General features: G+C 35.6%; 1 protein-coding gene across 1 annotated transcript in view; it reads left to right on the top strand.

The window, feature by feature from the left end:
- The window catches only part of ClC-a (chloride channel protein 2), a 388,967-nt gene that overhangs the window by 266,016 nt on the left and 106,947 nt on the right, over window positions 1–16,004 (top strand). The window contains exon 20 of the mRNA XM_090392133.1: window positions 6,549–6,625. Within this exon, the coding sequence (XP_090248259.1) occupies window positions 6,549–6,625 (77 nt within the window). The remainder of the gene's footprint in view (window positions 1–6,548; window positions 6,626–16,004) is intronic.

Here is a 16,004-nt window from a genome sequence, read left to right as displayed (position 1 = left end):
ATTTAACAATGATTATCATATTCTCAAAAGGAATGTTTTCATTATGAAAATGTTAGAAAGTCTGCATTCATTAAATTAATTTTCTTAGTTCATTACATGTGCTAATGAGGACTCTGAATTTCAGTTGTTCAACATAGTGACATTTTCCCACTCTACTGCTTTATTTGGCATTGCCCAGACATAATTAAATTGATTAAAAGAACAATCCAGCCATTCTTGTATGTATTCTATTACTGTGTTATAGAATTCATTAATGTAAAATTTAAATTGCGAGTGATATCAAAAAATAATCATTAGTCAAATTATTGACTAATGAGTAACTCTTCAATTCTGACGTGAATATTCTTCATTGTTTCAATTTAATTTTGTCAATAAAGATTTCAGTCACAACTCTTACTTCAAATGTTAATGTGCTTCATCTTTCAATTCTCTGAACTGTAGATGAAAGAAGTGTATTAATATAAGCTAAATGGATTTTTTTAAGAAAATATAATACAGTCATTTGTTAAAGAAAAATATAGTTTTAGTCTTTTAAAATACTCTTACAGTCTATTACTCTTTCAAAAGCACACATCAAAAATATAGTATATCCATTCTCCTTGTCTGATTCAGTCATCACATTATAAAATGTGAGCAAGTTACTCAGACATAACCTTCCCTTAGGAAACCCATGCTCTTCATTGCAAATACAGATTCTCTGTCAACTCGATTCCGTATGTGATCTTTTACCAACTTTTTAGTTACACATCATAGATAGTTACGTATCGGTCTTTGTGCAGTGGGATTATCATACATCCTTTCCACTCCTGTGGAATCTTCCCTGTACTGTGACTCAAATTATACAGCCAGTTCAGCTGAATGCTCTTTTAGCATCTGTACTAATATACCATCAGTTCTTATTGTCCATCCATGTGAAGCATCTGTTCATGGTGGAGAGAACCTCTCACTAATGATACTGGTCCTTTATGTCCTTATTTATTTTCTGTTCTTTCCTTCCTGTATTCTTCATTCGACTTCTCCTGAGTCATTTTTTTACTGTTCTATCTTCCAGACCACCATCACTAGGGTATCTAATGCCTTGCTGCTATGTTTGCCATGCAGTTCAACCTATGGACATCTGGAAAGTGGAATCCTGTTAGTCTCTCACTAATTTGGCCTTCTCTTCAACAGACAAGGTCATGGATGGCTTGGCCAGGATCATTTAGCTAATGGGCTTACCTGCAAGGGTGATCACTCTTACAGTAAGTCTCCTTCTCTATGTTCCAGGGATAGAGCCCAAGACTTGCTGTGGTGCCAGGATGGCATCTGGTATAGCCCTGGCAGTCCACTCCTCGGTTCACTCATTGCTTGTTGGAGAGTGGATGTCTGTGTGTGGCTTTGTGGTGTATGGGGAACTTCCTTTGTTTCAGCAAAGGAAGTTTGCTGAAACAAACTTCCTTTGAATATGAATAATTTTTCATCTGCTAGTTTATAATGGTCCTCAATACTCTCAAACATGCCCAGAAACCTATCCAACATCAGCCAAAAACAAAAGGAAGAAATAAAAACATCAGAGAAGCAATAAACATATCAACCTTTTAAATATTGCTTAACTAAAGAATGTCTACTCAGGAAAATGTCAGCCCTCTTCTTCCAGAAGGGTTTGAATGAGTTGACAGGATCTCCAAAATCAGACACAAAACTCAATAATCCCACTGAAATGTAACAACTTCACTGCATCGTTGTATGCTATAGAGGTTTTTGCTTAAACTACTCAAGATTACAATGCTACCAAAGGTGCTTTATATTTTCTCTAGAGAGCAGAGCAATAAGATGTTTAAAGCTATAGAAACATCTTGGATGCTCTCTTATTCAATTTGTCCTCTCTGTCATGGAACATACATTTGGATAATCACATCTGTTGGATCCCAACATTGGGATTAAGGGAAATGAAGTGGCAGATATTGCAGCTAGGTCAGCTTGTTTCTCAAGCTTTCACTGTTATACCTATACTGATTACAGGCAGATCATAAGATAAAAACTTGTCACAGTCATCATCCAGTAGAGACCAGGAATAACTATCTAATGATAGCATGTCTATGCAGGGACAGTCAAGAGGACTAGCCATTATTCATTTTTAATTGACTGCTCTCATTTCTTGAATGAGAGCAGTCAATGCATGTGTGTGTGTGTGTGTGTGTGTACACACACACACACACACACACACACACACACACACACACACACACACACACACAGTATATATTAGTTTTATTAATTCAACATAGATAGTGATATAAACTCTTAACACATCTATTTTTGTATGTTTTTATGAATTTTTTACACTTGTTTTTGCATTTGTTTTTTATACACTCATCTTTATACCTGTTTATGCTGATGCTATTGTTTTATGGATTTATTACTTTTGTACTGCTGTGACTTGTATTGGTGCAATATGACCTTAGCTCTCCTCGTGCCACTTAACCTTATACCAACTAACCAACCAAGTCCCAATTGTTGAATTCATATTTCATTTATGCAACAATTCTAGTACCTCCTTCTCATACAAGGGTGGTCTGAAAAGTTCTCGGCCTCGACCATAGATGGCAACACTTTCGGTAAGATTTTTTTTTCTTAAGTTGGTACATCTATCATAAGCATCCATGTGAAATTGCAAGTCATTCTATCAAGTAGTTTGTTTTATACAGTTGTCTGAAGCAAAAGTGCTGTCTGTATCCCTTGAAATGGATAAAACTCAGTATCATGGGTTATTAAATTCTTTGTAAAAGAAGGTTTAACAGCACCTAAAGAAATTCATTCAAAGTTCATAAAAGTTTATAGGCACTCTTCTCCTTTGTTTTCAACAATTAAGAAATGGGCTGCTGAGTTTAAACGTGACCGTACCAGCATTGAAGAAAATCCACATGAAGGGCATTTAAAAAGATGTAGAAAGGCTTATGTGTTCGTCGTACTTGTTGTTTTATTAAATTGATTTGATCTGGGAGACGGTCATCTTAAGACATAACTAGTACTTTTTCTCTCTGTTTTTTAGGACTTTAGTCTTTGTGTAGTAACTGCAATTTTTTTTTTTTTTTAAATTTCAGATAGAGGGCACCTAATTAGGACTTTAGTCTTTGTGTTGCTGCTACAATTTTGTTAAACTAGTCCATTGATTACACCATGTTGTTGTAGTCTCGCGTATTGCGACAAACTGTTTTTGTGCTCTGAAGATGCTGGTTATAACACCAGCGAAATATCAGTCAATAAGTCGATAAATTATTATTTACTTATAATTTTGTGTTCTGATACATACCATCAAAAATAAAACAACAGCGTTTAAAAAGAGTAATAACACCAGAAATCATTGATCGAGTGCATGATGTGGTATTGGATGACCAGCGAGTCAAAGTGTGTGAATTGCTGAGACTGTAGGCATTTCAAAAGAACATGCAGGATATATTTTGTGTGAAGAATTGCAAATGAAAAGGCTTTACGCAAGATGGGTGCCATGCTTGCTCACAGCAGACCAAAAACGCACTTGCATGAAAATCGCAGAACAGTTCTCGGAGCATTTTAGCAAGAATAAAACTGATTTTGTGCATCGATTTATTATTATGGATGAGACTTGGATTCACCATTACACACCAGAATCCAAACAGCAGTCAAAACACGACAGAAGCTGATTGTTCAGCGCCAAAGAAGACAAAGTAAGTTCCATCAGCAGGAGAGGTCATGGCATCGGTGTTTTGGGATGCTAAAGGCACTTTGTTTATTAATTATCTTGAAAAGGGTAAAACAATAACTGGGGAATATTATCCCGATCTTTTAACCAGACTAGATGAAAAAATTTGTGAGAAAAGACCCAGTTTGCAGAAGGAAAAAAAAATCATCTTTATATCAGGACAATGCACCTGCCCACAAAGGTATTTTGGCAATGAGAAAATTAAGGGATCTGCACTATGAATTGTTGGAACATCCACCCTCTTTTCCGGATTTAGCTCCCTCTGACTTTTATCTCTTCCCAAAACTAAAACTCTTCTTCGCTGGTCAGCGTTTTTCTTTGAATCAAGAGGTGATTGCAGCTGTAGAGGGGTATTTTGCAGATCTTACTGAGAACCACTACAGAGACGGGATAATGGTGCTGGAGTATCGCTGGAATAAATGTATTAATCTTAAGGGATATTATGCTGAAAAAAATAATTTTGAAATTATAAATTCATTTTTTCATTGTTAGGACGAGAACTTTTCAGACCACCATCGTATATTGGAGTTTCTTCTTCTAGTAGAAATAGCATTGAGCTCTGTTGCATTCACCAGGTTGATAGTTTTTTAGAAAATGGCACTTATTAGTTGAGCTGTCTCTTCTGCATCTGCCATCCACATTGACAAAAGTTATTCTTTCATGTTCATTCTTTCTTTTAATTGCAACATAGTGATAGAATTCTTTTGGATTGTCTTTAGCTTACAGAGCCAGTTTCTTGTCATACTCAAACTTAGCTTTTTATATGATAATTTTAGCTCTTCTGGTTTGTGCATTATAATTTTCTTAACTTATGCATCCTTATGCACATATACATTCCTTCCATATCATGTTTATTATAGCATAAAAAATTTAAATTTTCTACTTTTAATTAATTTAAAAGTATGAATTTTTAATTAAAATCATTTAAAATTAAAAATTGTTAATTTACAAATTAATTTCATTTACTTTAAATTAAAGCAATTTAATTTGCAAATTAAATAATTTGTAATATATTAATAGGCATACAGAAATTTGAAAGGAATTGGTCAAGCAGAAATGGATATGAAGCTAGTACATTAATAAGAACCTGGTTAATTGGTAGAGAACAGTATATGGTACACTTGAATCAGAGGCAGGCAGGTGACCAGTGGTGTGCACAGGACACTGTACTTGAACGCTGCTACTGTTATTCACTTTCCCAATATCATTGATGTACATTGATATGGGAATGATTTGAGGGGTAATATATAATTGTTTGCCAATGATACTAAACTGGGAGAGCACTAGTTAATAAGTGATTTAGAGATCTAAATGGACATTCTGTGAATGGACTAGTAGTTGGGGCAAAAGATAATGGCTGCCAATTCATTCTGTTAAAGTGTAAAATTTGCACTTTGTGATTTTAGTACTACAGGTTGTGTACTACTTAGATGGAACTTATGTGATTCCCAGTAACAAAATGTTGCAAGCTTATAGTACATTAGTACTGCAAGTGGGCTGTGGATTTTGTTTTTGTAAAAGAATTTTTTATATTTTTCGCATTTTTATGATTTTTTTTTTTATCATAGTTTGGAAACTCTGCTCTTGAGACCAAACACAAGACATTTTTCAACCCCCACTTCAGGCCTCCAGTAGCAGTCTCACACTGGGAAATGAAATGCATCTCTCACCTAAAAACAAACACAAATATCCATGCCCACAGTGGGATTTGAACCCACAGCCTATTGGTTGGAGAGCAGATATGCTAGCCACTCGGCCAACCAGGCCAGCAAAGTTAGGGATTTAGGGTAATGGTAGACTGAGTTGAAGTTTAGAGGACATATTGCAGAAGTGGGCAAAATATCTCAAAGGATCACGTAGACGTTAAGAAACAAACTGACAGATATAATGAAGTTATTATCCCTCATCATAAGGCTTTGACATGACCATAGCTTCTAGATTGTTGTGCAAAGATTTGTTCGTCTTGGTTTCTTGCAGATGCAGGAATAGTGAAGTGGATTAAGAGCTGAGCAATGAAAATAGTGACTGATTTATAGACTGTTCCCTATGAGAATGGATGAAGGTTTGTGAATTTTTTCAGTTTAATTAATAAACAAAAAGGGGATAGAAGTATTTACTAAATGGATTTTATGGAGTAAGAAGAGAAAGAAAATTTTCAATATGAGTGGAGAGGCTGGTTAGGGGAGATCAAGGGCATCACTCCTACAGATTATGTAAAAGTATGGTTAGTAAGGGTATGCTTGGACAGTGACAAATGGGTCAAATAGGTTGCTAGAGATGATCATGAGAATTTTGTTGGTAAATGACTTTATGGTATGATATGATAGATATAGTGTCAATAATGTTTAATGTGTAGGTCTCCCATGATGAGTTTTTATACCGTCTCCATGTCTCTCATTGTGAGAGACATAGAGATGGCCCTATAATAATATAGAGTTTCTGTTATTCAGGTGAATTTCAATAGCGTACTGATGATTAAATATTTGAGTTATAAAGAATATTGAATTATATAAGATATAAAAGGTAGAGCAAAAAAAAAAGTATACTGTTGTTTCATTAAAGCAAAACAATTTTATTTTATACATGGATATTAATATATTGTGCATTTGAGTTTGGTTCTGATATGTTACTTTTTTATTAAATTTTTTATTTGTTTTCATGATCTCTGTTCACAAAAAAAAGGTTATGAACATATAAGTTCTAGCACATGCATATGTGATGAAAAGAAAGAGGATGAGGATTAAAGAATTGATTGGCTTGTTTTTCTGCTTATTTTAAGTTTATTTCTGATTAAAGATATCTTCTTTTTTTTTTCTCTCTTTAATAGATTCTAGGCTCAAACAGGCATTTGAAGCAGTTTTTAAAAAATCTCTTACACTTCAAGATGTAATTCCTGGAGATAAGGTAATGACTTATTTTCTTACTCATTTTGAAATTCAAGTAAATTAATATAGAATTCACTAAAAATAATGCAGACTTTCAAGTTATGTTCAGAGAATTGACTTAGAGTAGCTTGGATTTGATGGAAATAACTAAGGTTATGATTTTGTTGTTGTTGCCCCCCATCCATGAAAGGCTATTTGCAAAACTATAGTATATTTTATACCATGGGTGGGCTAAGGGTTTTTTCTATTTTTTATCAATTTTAATTACATATCACTTATTTAATTCATTTTTCAGCTGACCATATTAATGGAACAGAGCTCCTAAGTGATAGATTTTGATAATGGTGTATTTGTCATTTTTACTAAGACTTATGACATATCAGTTTTGAGCAGTGTTTTAGTGTATAAGACAAAATTTCATGATATGAAATGATATAGAACAATATTATTGTTAGTTGTCAACGTATGTGTCTACAGTCTGTCGATTTTGCAGGTTATTCACAATAAGCTAAGATTGATTGATGTGATTTTGAAATTTTCCACAATTTCAGCAGATTTAAACATAGGTATGAAATATGGTTAAGTATTATATGGATATTTCTTGTTTTTTTAAATGCTAATATCTTGATATATAATTTCTTTCTAAATAATTGTGTTTTACCCATTTTAGTGTCACTAAATTTGTATTGCTAAAAAAGTATCTAAAACAAACTAATTGTTTTTGATAGTGAGATATAGTGAAGAAATCTATATATATGAAAAATGAACTAAAAGCATGAATTTTATTAATTTTACAAAATATAAAAGATAGCATAGAAACAGAACATGATCAGCATAGCAAGTCTTGGATGTTAGCTATTATTCATCATACCATTTTTTAATAGTCTTAACCCACAGCATCATGTAAGAACAACAAACTAAACAATTGATTAAGTTACTATTTGCTAGATTCAGAGAAGTATCTTCTCTGAAGTTTCATAAAATATGAGACACTCTAATTAATAAGAAGATATATATATATATGGAGGGAGGGAGAGAGAGCTTGCCTTTGGTGTCACACCAAAGACACTAACAGTCTTCTAAATTTCGGGCAAGTCAGTGTAACCATGCTTGTTGAGATGACAAGCGTGCTTCATTGCTGCTGTCTCCAAACAGCCAACTAAAAAAATAGCTTTTTAGCTGGGTGTTTAGGAGCTTGTTGAAGGTGGGCAGGAGATCTTCTCAGCCGTTGATTTGCGAACATATGGTGCTCGCTCTCCTTGGACAAAGAAATAGCTCTCATCTGAGAATATGAAATTCTTCCACTTCTGAACAGCCCAATATTGGATTACTGTTGCCCACTGGAACCCCTTTTTCTTCATAGCCTTCATCAACAGTTGTTTCTTTTTTGGTCTGTGGACAGTCCTCCCTGCTTCCAAGAGTCTTCGACAGACTGTCATGTCAGAAACATAACTCCCACTAGGTGTCAGGTCTCTGTTTAAGTCTACAGCAGACAATCTTGGACTCATTTTGCTTTTCCTAACTAATAAGTGTAGTTTTCCTTTTTTGCCCAAATTTTCCTTTTCTGTCAGAAGAAAAGGTACTTTTCTCCCTAAAATTGCATTAACAGTACCCAAACCAACACCACACATTGGCAGTTTGTCTTTGAGTCATGGATGTGTTCTGAGAAAGAGTACATATTTTTGAATGCATTCTTGGAGATGTATATATTTTATAGCTACACAAAATTAACGAAACACTATGAATATCAACTTGTTTATACTATTAAAAATGCACAACATTATTAATAAACATCATAGAGACAGTTAAAACTCATTCACAGTCAAAGACAGTTAAAACTCATTCACAGCATGCAATCAAAATAGTGAATTAAAACTGAAACAAAAATCAAAAACTTGATGAAAATTTGGCTTGTTCACATTAATTTGTTCACTACTGTACTTGGATGTGTAATAACTTCTATATGATACCATTGCTTTCTTCATTTTATCTTGTGTGAGGGATTTCCAGTCTGTCTGCTATAATGATCATAGAATATGTATTTGTCTGTCCCATGTAAACTAAGTTTCAGGAACGGTTGACTTTAATTTTTTGCTTCTTTTTTTTTTGCCTTCAGTTCTTTCACTATCATTAGCAAACCCTCTCCCCATCCTTTTCCTTCTGTCCTCTCTGAAGACATTATATCCTTTGCATTCTCTTCCTATGACTATATCAATCTCAGTCAACCAAGTCTCACTAATGGCTTCAACGTTTGGCCAAGTTGAGGTAACTAATGCCAGAAACTCCCCGGCCTTATTTTGAATACTTCTGGCTTTAGTATTCATAAACTGCAATACTCCCTTTATCCTACTAAAGAATATGGGGTGCTACATATAGCATCACATGATTACTCTCCCGCTTACTAATCTCTAGGTTGCCTGGACCTACTGCCACACTCACCTGCATCCCCCCCCCCCAAACATTCTAGTTTCCCTGACTGCACTTTCAAACTCTCACTGAACAACACTTTTTCAAGATTCCTGATCCCAAATCAGTTCAAATGCAAGCAATCCACCTTATATAAATCCTTCCATCAAACTCACTCCACACATATCCACAAACTCCACTCCATTTTTCCTGCACAATCGGCGCACTAACTCATTCACAATCATAGTTCTCTGTCTGAGCTCGCCTCCATCATACCAAGGCAACAGACCCTTAACTTGCACTTTCTTATTCTTCTTTTTTACATCTACTAGCAGCTCTTTCATATCCTCTCAAATTCTACACTTGTCACCTGCTCAATCTTTTGTACCATCCAAATTAAATATTGGTTTCACTTTCACTCTCTGCATCCTTATAGTATCACTGACATCCTTAACCTTTGCACCAGGAAAACATGATTTTGTCACACTCTCCTCTTATTAATGAATCACAATACAAAATCCAATCCTTGTTCTCATGATTTTGCTCTTTCACACTCTGCTTTTTCTCCCTTTGCATCTGCATCTTTCGCTTCCACCGTATTTACTCGAATATAACTCGTACTTTTTTTTCCCAAAATTAAAGCTAAAAAATCTTGGGGTGAGATATATGCAGGGATTTTTGGGAACTAAAGTTTTCAGGAAAAAGCTGAAAATGGGTATGACTTACCAAGAATCTCCTATTCACTATTGCTACTACTGGCCTCAAGAGCAGTTTCTTTGTGTTCATCGTCAAAGTCATACCCAAATACTGGCATCTTCTTTCCTATTATTTGAAGCAAAATTACCAGTAATTTACTAAATTTGAGATATGTAATGAACAATCCTTCACGAAACTAATGAGAATTGAAAGCAGAGCATGAAACAGACAGCAATAGAAGGCCAGTGATGTGCATGTGATTAGTGTAGTATTAACAAAATATCATAATTCTTGTAGAAAATGAAGAAATAATGATCCAGATCGAACGTGGTATCCGCCACCTTCTAAGCTACATCGCCAACAATATTAAACTGGATGTAGCCTGTGTTCTCACCGAAGCAAGACCACCAAAAACCAACATATTCAATAGTGAATACAAAGCTCTACAGGAAATGAAGAAAAACAAAGAAATAGTAATCACCAAAGCGGATAAAGGGAACGCCACTGTGGTTCTCAATCAAACTGACTATACAGGTAAGCTTAATGCTTTATTATTAGATCGGGCTACCTACCACCCTATTGAATATAATCCCACCAACTCACAAATCAGAAAACTCCATAGGCTCCTTAAGAAGGTCACTTCTTGGCCTGTGGAAGTTATCAACAAACTAAAACCTTTTAACTCTAGAACCCCCCCCCCCCCAGTATATATGGACTTCCAAAAATACATAAACAAAATGTGCCATTACGTCCCATGGTGGATGGCATTGATTCCCCCCACGTACAAATTAGTCAAATATTTAGCCAAAGAGCTCACACCCTATACTGGCAACACACTTACACACACATAAAAAAAAAACTCAGCCCACTTCAAAGCCAGTATAGAAAACCTTACACTCCAATGTACTGACATAACGGTCAGTTTTGACATCTCCTCCCTATTCAAAAATGTCCCACTCAAGGAAACCTTAGAGCTCATCCAAGCCAAATTTCCTCCCGATATCTCAGCCCTATTTCAGTTCACAATGAACTCAGGCTATTTCGTTTGGCAGGGAAAATTCTACAAACAGATAGAGGGGACAGCCATGGGTTCACCACTCTCCCCACCCCTGGCCAACTTCTATATGAAGACTTTTGAAGAGAAAGCCTTAAACTCTGCTCCCACAAAAACCCACTATTTGGCTTCGTTACGTGGATGATGTGTTCACTATTTGACCACATGGCTCAGATACACTCCTCTCCTTCTTAACACACTTAAACAACCAACACCCCAAAATCAAGTTCACCTTGGAAAAAGAGAATAACAAACAGCCTCCCTTTCCTAGACACACTAATCACCCGCCAGCCACCTTGGTTTTCTCAGTTAATAGAAAACTCACCCATACAGGCAGGTACATTCACCAACAATTCCCCCCCCCCCCACAACAATATGGTGTTATTAAGACACTACATAACAGGGCTAAACTAATCTGTTCAAATGACAATGCCCTAACCACTGAACTAAATCACATCCTTAACATGTTCTCAGCCAATTGCTACAACCCCCAAAAAATACTAAAACCAGTAACCCCCCCCCCCCTTTCACAACAAAGATTACTCTAAATCAATCACTATTCCCAACATCTGGGACACCACTGAAAAAATAACCAAAATCCTAAAAAAATATGAACTGACCGCTTGTTACAAACCATATAGAAAATTGGCATCCCTTATCTGCTCCACAAAAGACCAACCGCTTCACCTAGACCTATGGTGTTTACCAGGTCCCTTGCAGCTGTAAGATGTCCTATTTTGGCCAAACAGGCAGGACAGCGAATATCAGAATTTCAGAACACAAGGACTACATCTGGTTTCACCAGTACAGCCACTCTGGGCTTACAGACCATACTCTGGATACTCGCCACAGAATATGTTGGAAGAAAGCCACAGTAACACACCGCAGCAAGTTTAAATTTGAAAGACCATTCATAGAATCAGCCTCAGCCCTAAAAAATGGGCCAAACCTCAACAAATTTGGATGCATGAGACTGCCCCATATTTGGGAGAGGTACATCATGAGAACATCAGCCCAATGGCCAAGAATACCTAATATAGCCCGCTAGGGGGGAGCACCATCAGGACTTTAGGAAAAACAGTAGTCTTCTCTCTTCGACCTCATTTGCTGTTTTAGTACCTGCATGCACATGTCTTAATCTTAAGTTCCCATGAAGATGTCAACGTGACGTTGCCGAAATATAGGAAGTATATATTAAAGTTTATTTTAATTTATATTCCAGTGTACATTGTGAATTCCTTAAGTAATTTAATAATTAATAACAAAAGATCACGCTACCAAATGACAAAGGCAAGTCGTCAGTTGTTGAGTTGAAATGCTAATTCTCATCAACCGAATTCCATAATACCTGAAACTGCCATAACAACATTCACTATATATTTCTTACGTTAAAAATACTAAGCAATTTTATAAACTTTTAATCCTTTTTCCCAAGTAAGCAAACAGACAAGTAAGTCAAGTTTGCACCTGAACTATGTTCAGGTCTGAGGCAACTCGTGGTAAAGGTGGAGCAAGCTCTGATATCTTTCCCTTAGTATCTCCCCTAATACAAAGCACATCCCCCTTGCAGAAATGTATGATGCTATGCATTAGAGGAAATGGCCACTACCCAGACCGGTTTCGACCTTTATTGAGGTCTTGTCAGTGGGAGTCAGACACAGAGATGCGAAGGTTGAAGTAATGCAGAGCTTATAAATTTTACCTATACAAGTTGCTACAAGGATTTGACCTTATTAAATAAAAATCTCAGGATGAGAGAAAGATGTAGAAAGTTTTTTACCTTGGGTATACTATACGTTAAAGATACCAGGCAATTTTATAAACTTGGAAGAGGATGTGCTTTGCATTAGGGGAGATAGTAAGGGAAAGTGATCGGAGCTTACTCCACCTTTACCACGAGTTGCCTCAGACCTGAACATAATTCAGGCACAGAATATCATGATAGCACTACATGAAAACATCCTGTGACCTGTAATGACTTCTATTATAGCACAATTGTTTTCTTTCATCTAATCCTGTGTGATGCCTGTTCAAAGCATAGTGTGCCAGCTCAACTATCTTTGCCATATTTTTTTTTAAATTTTTTTGGCCAATGGCTACAGCTCCTACAAAATAGATAAAATCACTAACCTCCTATCAACAATTTTCCTCCAAATTAATCTTATCTGTTAAGACACAATATTATCATATCTTATATTTCTGTCTTCTAAACACTTTTTACTCTATTAATCCACCTAGATCTTGATATATTTCTTGTCATCCTGGAAAAAAAAAAACATTTGTTTTTGTTAACCTTTCCTCTCCCATTCTGTTTAAGTGACCATACCACCTAAGATTAGCTCTGTTAACACATTTCTGAATGCTAACAATGACAGATTCTTTCCTAATATTGTCATTTTTAATATGATACTACTATTGATGCCATCTGTTCACTCCCTTATATTTTTCTCAAAAAATCTCATATCAGTGCTTTCTTGTCTTTAATCAAATGTTTTGTTTTTAACCCAGCTCTCATAAGCATAAGTTAAAATTGGTTTGAAAACTGTTTATACAGCTAGTTTTGCATTTTGACTAATTTCTCTTTTATTCCATATAAAATTATTCAGGTAACTTCCTACCATACCAGCTTAATTTTTAATCTGCACTAAAAATTGTTCATAAGTAGCTAAAATGTTTTACTTATTCTGTAGGTTCTCCATTCAGGATGCATTTTACATTTTCACTATTTCTGCCTATTTTCATTATCTTTGTCTTTTTATTGCTGATCTTTGTACCAAATTTATTACACCAGTTATTCAATTTAGCCAGGAAATCTTGTAGACTAGTACTGGATTTATCTAGAAGTATGACATCATCTGCATATAGTAAAGAGTTCAGTTTAACATCTTCCAATTTTGATATTAGGTTTAATAACACTTTCCTTCATAATGTGATCCATATAGATGATGAACAGTGGAAATAATGATATGCATCCTTGTATACCTTAAATATGACTTCATTAATCTGCCAAAAATTTTGGAGACAGTCATCTTAAGATCAACTTCAACACAACAACTGTTAATAACTTTTCATATGAATTTAGGGGTTACCAAATTTTAGGACTTCACGTCTTTTGTCTGTTACAATTTGAATTCTTTCGTTGTAGCAAGTGGTTATGCTCTGAAGATACTGGTTTGAAATCCAGAAATATTAGCACTTAGTCATTGAGCAACTTTTCATAATTTAATGTTTTTATGCAGTAATACTATTAAAATAAGTTATGAATTAAATGAATCCAACAATTTTAACATTGTATTCCTGAAGATGTCTCTATGGTTTAAGAGTCAAAGCTGTATAACTGAGAGGAGACCTCCACCTAGCCTTTAAAGGGATGCGGAGAACCAACTAGGGCTTCTGACCTAATGTCCAATCCTCACCTTCTTGTGGTGCACCCTGTTGGTATCTACTTGGATACTGAACGAATGAGGATAGGCTGGCAATTTGGGATTTAGCAGACCAAATTGTATTCTTATTGGTTAAACCAAAATAAAAAATGGCGGTACAACATGACAAAATTTCATGCCGGTTGGGACGTTGCCCGATTAAACAAGGTCCCCATTGTTTTCACCAGGGAACCAGAGCAAACAGCGAAAAGTCAGCTACCGGAACAAATCTGAAAACACATCCCAACTCGACATCACCAGAGTTAAAGATTGGTACAATTAACATAAGAAGCCTGAATGGCAAAGACCTGGAGCTAGCTGAGGAATTAGATAAGTACCAGATCGACATAATAGGGGTGACTGAAACAAAAAAGACAAAAACTGGTGAGATCTTTCTGAGCAATAAATACAAAATGTTATATTCAGGCAATGACATTAAAGGAAAAGAAGGAGTAGCCATAGTATTCAACACAAAATACGAGGCTAATCTTCTTGAATGGCAGCAGTCTCAAGTAGAGTAATGTGGGCAAATATGAGAATGGAGAACTGGACAATCAGACTTATTTGTGCCTATGGTCCCGCAGAAGGTTCTACTAAGGCAGAAGTGGAGGAATTTTTTGAGGCTTTAGAAAAAGCAACTGACACAATGAAGAAGGAGAAGTTAGTCCTTGTTGGGGATCTAAATAGCAGAGTAGGAAATGATTGTAAGACATACAAAAAAATACTTTGGGAAAATTTGGAGAAAAGAGCAAAGCTAATAATAATGACAAATATCTGTTGATTTTCTGCTCAGGACATGGACTGGTTATTACTAACACCATGTTCCAACATAAAAATGTGCACAAATTCACATGGAGAGAAGAGGCAAGGAATAAGAAAAGTCTCATTGACTATGTTATTGTTGATAGTGATGTTTTCTCCCTGGTGCAGCACACCAGAGTATACAGAGGATTTGAAATTGGAAGTGATCACTATTTAGTCTTGAGCAGGATAAAATTGAATTTCATATTGAAAAGAATAACATGTAAGAAAGTTTTAAAGCGAATAAAAGTTGAGCAGCTCTCAGATGTGAACTGTAGACTAAAATACACAAAGATTATTGAAGAAAAAATGAAAGAGTTTGAGAACAGGAATCAAACTTTGGAGATTCAGTGGCAAGCCTTGTAAAAATCCCTGATTGATTCAGCTAGAGAGGTATCTGGTGAGGTTATCTGCAAGGATAGAAAAATTAGAACTCCATGGTGGACACAAGAAGTTAAAGAGGCAATGAAGGAAAGGAAGAAAGCATATCAAAAGTTCCTGGCAAATAAGTCAGCTTGTGCTCTTAAAGAATACAGAGACAAATGCAAGAATGCTAAACACTGTGTAAAACTAGCTAAACAAAAGTCATGGGAGGACTTTGGCAAGAATATAGAAAATAAATATCAAGAAGGTGGCAAAATATTCTGGAGGTTGTTGAAGAAGCTTAGGAATGGAGGAAAGAGTGCTGTAAAAGGAGTTAGAGATGATAAAGGTGACATGAAAATGGGAGAAAAAGATATCCTTGAAGTATGGAGTAATTACTTTGAAAAACTGCTAAATGAAACAAGCAGTGATGACAGCACAGTGGTAAAAAAACACTGACCAGGCATGCAGTCAGGAATACATATCCATACTTGAAGTAGAAAAAGCCATCAAAGGCTTGAAATGTGAAAAGGCAGCAGGAGTAGATGATATTCGACCAGAAATGCTGAAGTATGGTGGTATAAGAGTCTTACAGTGGCTGCACTGCATAGTTCAGAAAGCTTGGACAGAGGGACAAATTCCCGATGATTGGAGTA

Source organism: Typopeltis vanoorti, chromosome 4 (genome assembly GCF_054136105.1).
Source record: "Typopeltis vanoorti isolate ZY-2024b chromosome 4, IOZ_Tvanoo_1.0, whole genome shotgun sequence".
NCBI classification, from domain to species: domain Eukaryota; kingdom Metazoa; phylum Arthropoda; class Arachnida; order Uropygi; family Thelyphonidae; genus Typopeltis; species Typopeltis vanoorti.
The sequence above is the reverse complement of the archived record's forward strand: the minus strand, read 5'-3'. Positions and strand labels throughout refer to the sequence as shown.